Genomic DNA, 9,282 nt, shown 5'->3' with positions numbered 1-9,282 from the left:
TTATTTTTGTGACAGCTGAGATTAGTTTTTACTTACCATTATTTTTGTGACAGCTGAGATTAGTTTTTACTTACCATTATTTTTGTGACAGCTGAGATTAGTTTTAACTTACCATTATTTTTGTGACAGCTGAGATTAGTTTTGACTTACCGTTATTTTTGTGACAGCTGAGATTAGTTTTTACTTACCATTATTTTTGTGACAGCTGAGATTAGTTTTTACTTACCATTATTTTTGTTACAGCTGAGATTGGATTAAACCAGCGTTATATAACCAAGGAAAATGGCACTGTCCTGGTTATTCAAAATATACAGAAAGAGTTTACCGGCAGTTTCCAGTGTATGTCATACAACAGCGAAGGAACCTTCATGCGTGATGCTACACTTGTTGTGATAGGTAGGTCACTTATCGCACAAGGTGGTGTTCTAATCAATTCATTTAGTCAATTATTGTATAACATGAAATGTTCTTTGTGTATAAACATTCATGCTTTTCGTGGTTGTTATTTACCCACGAAAGTAAATACAACAAACTTGAATGTGATGTACGTGTCTACTGTTTGTTAATATAGGATATCCACAAAAGATCTAAACGGCTTTCAAACCACGAAGGAAAGTCCCTACAAACTTTTCTTGTGATACAGTATTAGCCGTTTTACCTCCGACTCTGACTAATGGATTATCATTTTCTGTGATCTATAATGGTTTGATTATACTACTAAACTTTTAAAGTTCTTGCCATTTTGGACGAGACCTGAAAAATTGATTAAACAGTTTTACTCTGAAGTTTAACCAAACAACAACGTATATATATATCTGTCTGTAGCCAAGTATTTAAATGGTATCCACTACATTTTACCATTTTGGTAAATGCATCTATTTCCATCCCTTTCCTTCTATGATCAATCTTTGATCGTTTGAGAACCAGTGATAATGGATCTTCAGTGTCACTACTATGTGGTACCTAGGGACCATGTGGGAGGTGTGTGTGCAGCTTTTATCATTAGCAATCCATCTTCTAACTTGGTCAGCGATGGACAATTCTGCTCAGACAAAAACTACATATCTATCAAACAATTTTGATATTTTATGAACTTTTCATTTGCGTAAACAGTGACAAAAGTTACAAATAATTGCTTGTCAACACAGAAAAAGACGTGCACGGCACGGTAGACATACAATAGATTTAAGTCAGTCTGAGCCACACAGAGGTCGGTGGTTTTTCTCCAGGAACTCCGGCTTTTCTCCACCACTAAAAATTGGCACCTCCTTAAATGACCATAGCCGTTAAATGGACGTAAAACACAAACAAATCAAACCAGTTTATAGTGACAATTGTGCATGTGTTTACATGTATGAACACACACTTCTTATCTTGTATACATTTTAGTTTTTGTACCTCATGCTAAAGCTTTTATCCCTTACATACATCTATTTTGAAAATATATGTATTAAAACAACTGAGCTCACTACAAATTTAATGTACTAGATGTATTGTTAAAGATAGCCAAAGCATAATATGTGTTGTTAAATGATAAATCTCTAGTCTTTATCTACATACATGTTATCTATATGTTTATGGTTTTCATCAAGTTGTGGATATGTCGTGGATACTGACTTTGAAATCTCACGTGGTCCCTAAGTACCACTGAGTAGTGAAACAGAATCTAGAAATGAAATATCAGACTTGCCTGTAAGTTGAAATTTGATTATAATTCTATTTCACTGCTGAGATCATGTGCCCACCCTATAACCCACCCTTTGGTTAACTTTATTATTATTAGCTCACCGGGTCCGAAGGACTAAGGTGAGCTTATGCCATACCGTGGCGTCCGGCGTCCGGCGTCCGGCCTTCCGTTGTCTGTCCGTCAACATTTCTTTAAACAACTTCTTCTTCTTAACCACTGATTGGAATTTAACTAGATTTGACTGGAAGCATCCCTAGGTGGTGGGGATTCAAAATTGTACAAAGGGTGTGGCTGACCCCCCAGGGGGCCGAGGGGCGGTGCAAAAAGGGGGCAATTTGGCTATATTGCTTTAAGCGACATCTCCTCTGGAACTAAGAGAAGGATATCAACCGTATTTGACTGGAAGCATCCCTAGGTGATGTGGATTCAAAAATGTACAAATGGTTGGGCTGACCCCCCAGGGGGCTGAGGGGCGGGCCAAAAGGGGGCATTTTGACTATATTGCTACAAACGACTTCTTCTGTAGAACTATGCATTGGATATCAATCATATTTAATCAGAAGCATTCATGGGAGGCAGGGAATCAAAATTGTACAAATGGTGTGGCTGACCCCCGTGGCGGCTGAGGGGCGGGGCCAAAAAGGGTTATTTAGCTATATTACTTTAAGCGACTTCTTCTCAGGAACTAAGAGATAAATATCAACCATATTTGACTGGAAGCATCCCTAGGTGGTGGGAATTCAAAATGTACAAACGGTTGAAATCCCCAACCCAAAACTATATATACAAATGCTGGGCAAAAAGAGACAAATGCAGGCACAATATTAGAATTGATCCTGGGGTCTGGCCACAACCCTAGGGACCTAGTTTCTGAGTCACAGCTTGGAAACAGTTGAGATCCCCACCCCATAACCATACATAAAATTGCTGGGCATAAAAAATCAAATACAGATATGCTACAATGATTGGCCTTGGGGTCTGGCATATTCCCTTAGATCTCATTTGGAGAATATTTTGCCATGATTGCTTAGATATCCAGGTGAGCGATACAGGCCCTCTGGGCCTCTTGTATATATATTATATATATATATTATATCATTGTATTGGATAAATACCTATTTAGTATCCACTCTTGTTAAATAATGATAGAAGATGCACGCGCGCACGCACCTCTCACGTGATCCCTAATGTACCCTCAGCAGTGAAACAGATTTATAATCAAATTTCAACTTACAGGTAAGTCTCATTTAATTTCTAAATGTTGAAGCAATTTTCAGTACTACTACACACGATAGTACATGTACAAGACATTGGTTACATTAGGGTCATAGGTCAAATATATACCGTGTGTTACTTGTTATAGTTGTATATCAGAAAAGTGGTACCATAAATTAACACAAATAATATTGTCATCACAATACGAAATGAAATATCATTGTATTGATTCTGTTTTGCATAAGGTTATATTTATGTATCAGCTAAAAAATAACCATAGTGTTGGGCATCACTGGTAGATTCATACTCGATCTTCACTTCAAATCAAGTGACTGCATGATGATCGACTAATGATTAAATTGAACTTAAATTCAGTAATTTAAGGTTATATTCGCTTTCCGAAATCTACTTTCACTTTTGTTTCGGGGGGAGACCAGACGTTAGAGAATTTCGCTAATAATGCACAACATTCATACAAAAACAACACGTTTGTCAACAGAACCTTATGATTATTGAAAAATATGTATTTGGAAATGAAATTGATGATGTTTGCAATGTCCATTATGCTGTGACAGCTGCATTTCGTGTTCAGAAATTCCGCGATGGATTGGCATTCACCTGATGACACCCCGTCAAACTTAACATTTTATTTGTAAGATAGCCAACACTTTCCACAAAGCGTTTTATTTATATCAAGCTAAGGAGGAACAATACCTTCCAAATGTTTATGATCCTGATGTTCATATAATTTAATCTCCGAAATGTCCTTGTTTGCCATATTGTCACGTACTGACCGAGCCATACAGCATTTCTATTGAAACGCAAGTTCTGATTGGTTGTCGGGTGGACCAGCTAGCCAATCAGCGTTGTCGTTGTGTGGGACGTTTTTTTCTTAATACTTAATTAGTCAAACTGTAATCGATCCTGGAATACAAGGATTGATTAATCAATTTTCAGAAACAAACAACCAGACGTCAATAACGGGAACAACACTAGATAACCATACAACAAGGCTATTACTAAATGTGGGAATCGCTTTAAAATATCAAGCTTGATAATTGGTTCAGTTAAATCTGTATTAACAAGTGATTTTTTGAGATTTACAGCATTTCATGTTTCATATTTACTGAAATTAAACACTAATCCAGGAAAGTTAACACTTTTTTCCTGTGACAGTTTATTGTGATAGGAATTCCGATACATTCTATTGTACACTTGTATTGTGTTACTTTTGATACACTTGGGGTGTACTTATACTACTCTCCAGCTGGCATATCATGACACTGCTAAGACCTGTGGATGAATATACTGTATAGGTTACTTCAGACAAATGGTTTGAATAAAAATAATCTTGAATAATTCCTCAATAATTGTCAAAAGTACACATCTGTGTGATCCTTTTTGATAAAACAAAAGAATGTTACAAAGTATAAATTTATTTGTTATATGTGATAAAGGCCCTCTGTGCCATTGGTTTTAGTACTATATACCTATTAATAGTGGCAGTATAAGAACAGTTCTGCATTTAGTCACAATCTCGGGCCTGAAAATACAGTTAGTGGGAATATACCATGAATGTTGCTCTTTAACCCTTTTACTGCTGTAGACCATAATGGACTTATCAAGATGAATGTATGGTAGATTCTACTTAAGTTACCTAGGGGTGGATAGGTCAGTGTCTGTTGTAGACCTTAGACCATAATGGACTTATCAAGATGAATGTATGGTAGTGTCTACTTAAGTTACCTAGGGGTGGATAGGTCAATGTCTGTTGTAGACCTCCATGGACACTAACAATGGGACAAGTAATGTTTTGTGATAAATAACTGCCAGAAAATGCAAGGAAACCCAATCAAACCTGATCACGAAACCAACAGGTTAGTTTTTGATGACTTATTTTAAGACAAAGTACTTTTATTAAAAGCTTCAGAGAATAATTTTGGTACAATAATGTTTTGTAGAACCCATCCTGGTCCAGATCTCCCCACCTCCCACCATGGAAATCTTACCTAAGGACGTGAAATACCTTGATGTGGCTGCCACAACTGACCCTCTGTTTACACTCAGGTACAGTTGGTCCTTCACCAACGGGGACGACGAACACTTCTATAATAACGATATCGGCTCCGACTTTGGCAGCAACTTTCCACCAGAGCTCACACTCTCTGCTGACAGGCAGAACCTCACGATTGATGGCAGCAATTTGGATGGAGGAGACATCTATAAACTTGTTGGTACCTATTCCCTTCGGGTTTACCATAATCATGATGCAGTTGACTTTGTTACGGATATGAAGACGGACGCTAGTATAACTCGTAAGTATATACCACAGTGAAAGTCTAACAGATACTGGTATTACCTGTAAGTATATATATATAAACCACAGTGAAAGTCTAACAGATGCTGGTATTACCTGTAAGTATATATATATAAACCACAGTGAAAGTCTAACAGATACTGGTATTACCTGTAAGTATATATATATATACCACAGTGAAAGTCTAACAGATACTGGTATTACCTGTAAGTATATATATATAAACCACAGTGAAAGTCTAACAGATACTGGTATTACCTGTAAGTATATATATATATACCACAGTGAAAGTCTAACAGATGCTGGTATTACCTGTAAGTATATATATATAAACCACAGTGAAAGTCTAACAGATACTGGTATTACCTGTAAGTATATATATATATACCACAGTGAAAGTCTAACAGATACTGGTATTACCTGTAAGTATATAAATATATACCACAGTGAAAGTCTAACAGATACTGGTATTACCTGTAAGTATATATATATATATATATACCACAGTGAAAGTCTAACAGATACTGGTATTACCTGTAAGTATATATATATATACCACAGTGAAAGTCTAACAGATACTGGTATTACCTGTAAGTATATATATATATATATATACCACAGTGAAAGTCTAACAGATACTGGTATTACCTGTATATATATATATATATACCACAGTGAAAGTCTAACAGATACTGGTATTACCTGTAAGTATATATATATATATATATACCACAGTGAAAGTCTAACAGATACTGGTATTACCTGTAAGTATATATATATATACCACAGTGAAAGTCTAACAGATACTGGTATTACCTGTAAGTATATATATATATAAACCACAGTGAAAGTCTAACAGATGCTGGTATTACCTGTAAGTATATATATACATAAACCACAGTGAAAGTCTAACAGAAACTGGTATTTCTCTTGAATATGTCATAGCAAAATTGAAGGCTCAGTGTGCGCCGTCCTGGGGCTCAGTGTGCGCCGTCCTGGGGATGACACGAATAGGCTAGTTTGAAGACTATGTCAGTTACGTAACGGTAAAACCTGGCTTTGAAGTCGGGCGTCTCCTCTCGTAATCTTCAAAGGACAGGTATTAGCCTAGCGATTGGTCAGAGGTCAGGTATCAGCCTAGCGATTGGTCAGCGTTTTTAACCTGCGGCCAATTTAATAACTAGCCGTCTGCCTTCAATTTTGCTATGACATATTCCAGGGGTGCCGAGAGCAAAAGTGAGTGTAACCCCTGGAGTATCGAGGGTGGTGAGGATATAAACTAGTAATACCAGCATTGCCTGTGTAGTAGTAAACCCTTGTACTTTAATATCTGAATATTTTAGCATTGAAGTTCAAAAAATGATTTCAATCTTTATATGGGTAAGAAAAAAATGAATCATACATAGCAGTAATTCTTCTAACTCAAGTAATATATGTTAATAAAAATAACAAAAATCAGCTAGAAGTCGGGTTCGACAAGGAATATTAACTCATTCATCCTATTCAAAGGTTGGGAAAGTTCATTATGAAATTTCAGGGGTGAATGAGTTAACATCATTTTTAACTTCATAAGTAACTACAGCATTGAAATGTACCCTATTTTTGACTTGATAATTTCTCGTTTTAGCTGCTCCTGTTGTAACAAGTTCAGCAGGAGGTTTCAACCCCATCATCATCGCGATAATCCTTGGAGTCATAGTCCTCTTTATAGTCATCTTCCTCATCGTCTTCCTCCTATACAGGAACAGAGGAGGTACCTACCCATGTAAGTGTACACTCGACGACAGCAAGCTCATACTACAAGGCTTGGTGACTGTTTGTCTGCTTATAAAAATAACCATTTGATACGCCCCTCAAAATTCTTGATTGGACATTTATATGGTATGGGGAGTATCCGTCATGTACACTTGGGTTTCCACAGGATAACTTGCTTAAATATCATTCAATTTTTATGAAACTTAGTAAACATGTACATTATATATATACAAATGCTGAGGCTAAGTTGGAAGTTGAGAGCGAAATCTGTGCATATTTAATTAGCATACTGTGCTCTGATTGGTCAATATCCACAAGATAGCTGTATAATAATTAAATAAATCAAATATGATCCATTCTGATGAAGTATTTATATTATACAAAAACAAAAGCAAAGTTCAATTACAACTTCTATTTTCATGGTTTAATATGTTGACTGAATGCACTTCGGACAAGAACTGTGCCAAAGATTTAGGTAGAGCCAAAAATGCACAGTTTCGAAGATTGTAACCAGTAAATAACAATACATCAAGAATATTATGTCCTTCTTTCACATGTGCACTTAGTTTTATAACAATTCCTAATATATACATGTGAATCGTACTTGTGTTATGGAGAAATAATGCAATATAGCAATAGTCAGTATTTTAGTTTCTGTCGGGCACGTCTGGACCCCTCCATAGGCATGTGCCGAATATTCTTCAAGTCAGCCACAGTTCAGATGTTGGTATGTCATGCTTGCCAACTCTCCCTTTGTTAGAGGGAGACTCTCGACTTGAGCATTTTCAAGCAGTGAGTTTGCTCAACTCTTCATATTGTCTAAGAACTGATGATTTTATCTGACAGAACAGCTCAAAACATGCCATTGAAAGTGTTGTTTTTCCCTAGGGTGAACATACATACATTATATTTATGCTTTTAATTCTGAGCATGCGCAATCTCCCCCATGGATATTAAAGTTGGCAAGTATGGTATGTAGTTTACATTTCTTATAGGTTCAGCTGGTGGAAATGGTTGAACCCGGTAAATACAAAAGGGGCCTAAGGGTATTAAAGTGATAGAAAGCTTATCTCCCCCGACTAACACCTCAAAGGAATCTAGGTCCCTTTCGCATATCCTGTTCAACCAGTTGAAACGGGTTGTACCTGTAAGAAAACAACAGGCGCAGATATAAACCGAGGCTGACATCAGGAATATTTGGCACTTGTTGATTGAAAGGTCCAGATGTGCCTTAATAAAACAAGGTCAACCACATGTAGAATTTAATATCGTGGAATATTTCTGCGCCATCTGAACTGTAGGTGCTATCTTAGATTTTCCCCCTTTATTTCACTATAAATGTTGTATTATTTCCAGTGGATAAGAAGGAGTTGGCCGCTGGACACGACCCAGAGAAGGAATTGGCTGACAGTGGCTTCCATGATCTTTCACGAGCGTAAGTAAACTTTCCAAAAATTCCACAAGCATGGTAAACTTTCTGACTGTACAAGAATTTCTTTGACCTTTCACAAGCTAGGGAGCACATAGTGTTATACTTGTCCGTCCCCTCCTGTCTCCATTTATTGTCATCAACCTACTGTCTCCATTTATTGTCATCAACCTACAGTCTTCATTTATTCTCATCAACCTACTGTCTTCATTTCTTCACATATTCTGATCAAATTTCTTCAAAAACGTGAATACTTTAGCTAACATTTATTCTGGGTGCCAATATCAAGGTCAAGGTCATTTACTATTAATAGAAATTTGTCATCCAATTTGACGTCATCACATGAGTGACATCATTTCCAAACAGAATCAAATTTAATAACCTACCTCTGATGAGTTGCTGTTTAGGGTGCAAAGGTCGAGGTCATCCTTACCCATAACAGGAAACATGTCTTAGCAATCCGCCATCTTTATTTCATGAAAGATTTTGAACATCACATAATGAATATAAAGAAAATCATCTGAACAACTAAATTGATTAATTATGATAGAACATGAAATGAGTTTGTATTATACAAGATGCTAAGGTTTATAATTAAGTCACCATTGTTGTTTTTTTTTTAAAGATGTTGGTTATACCCATAAGAATCTCTTACCTGTACAAACAGCTGGTCTTAATATTTTATTACTTGTACAAACATATAAATAACTCTGAATTGATGTCCACAAGTTTTACCCAGCACTGCATCAAAATTAAGAAATTTCAATATGAATTATGACTCTGTTTAGAGATACAATGTGGTTACCTGTGATGATAGGAGTTAAAACAATGCCTACTGCACTGTAAGGTTCAAATGTTGTTAGGTTAAGACCCCCCCCC

The 9,282-nt window shown here is 36.5% G+C and overlaps 1 protein-coding gene across 5 annotated transcripts in view; it reads left to right on the top strand.

Moving 5' to 3' along the window:
* The window catches only part of LOC110445886 (neuroglian-like), a 41,506-nt gene that overhangs the window by 31,286 nt on the left and 938 nt on the right, over positions 1-9,282 (top strand). For all 5 annotated transcript variants that reach the window (XM_021490730.1, XM_021490732.1, XM_021490731.1 and 2 more), the window contains exons 10-13: positions 244-396; positions 4,864-5,217; positions 6,847-6,984; positions 8,331-8,409. In XM_021490730.1, the coding sequence (XP_021346405.1) occupies positions 244-396; positions 4,864-5,217; positions 6,847-6,984; positions 8,331-8,409 (724 nt within the window). The remainder of the gene's footprint in view (positions 1-243; positions 397-4,863; positions 5,218-6,846; positions 6,985-8,330; positions 8,410-9,282) is intronic.

This window comes from Mizuhopecten yessoensis, unplaced genomic scaffold (assembly GCF_002113885.1).
Source record: "Mizuhopecten yessoensis strain PY_sf001 unplaced genomic scaffold, ASM211388v2 scaffold2401, whole genome shotgun sequence".
NCBI lineage: Eukaryota > Metazoa > Mollusca > Bivalvia > Pectinida > Pectinidae > Mizuhopecten > Mizuhopecten yessoensis.
Note: the sequence above shows the minus strand (reverse complement) of the source record. Positions and strands in the feature narration are given on the sequence as shown.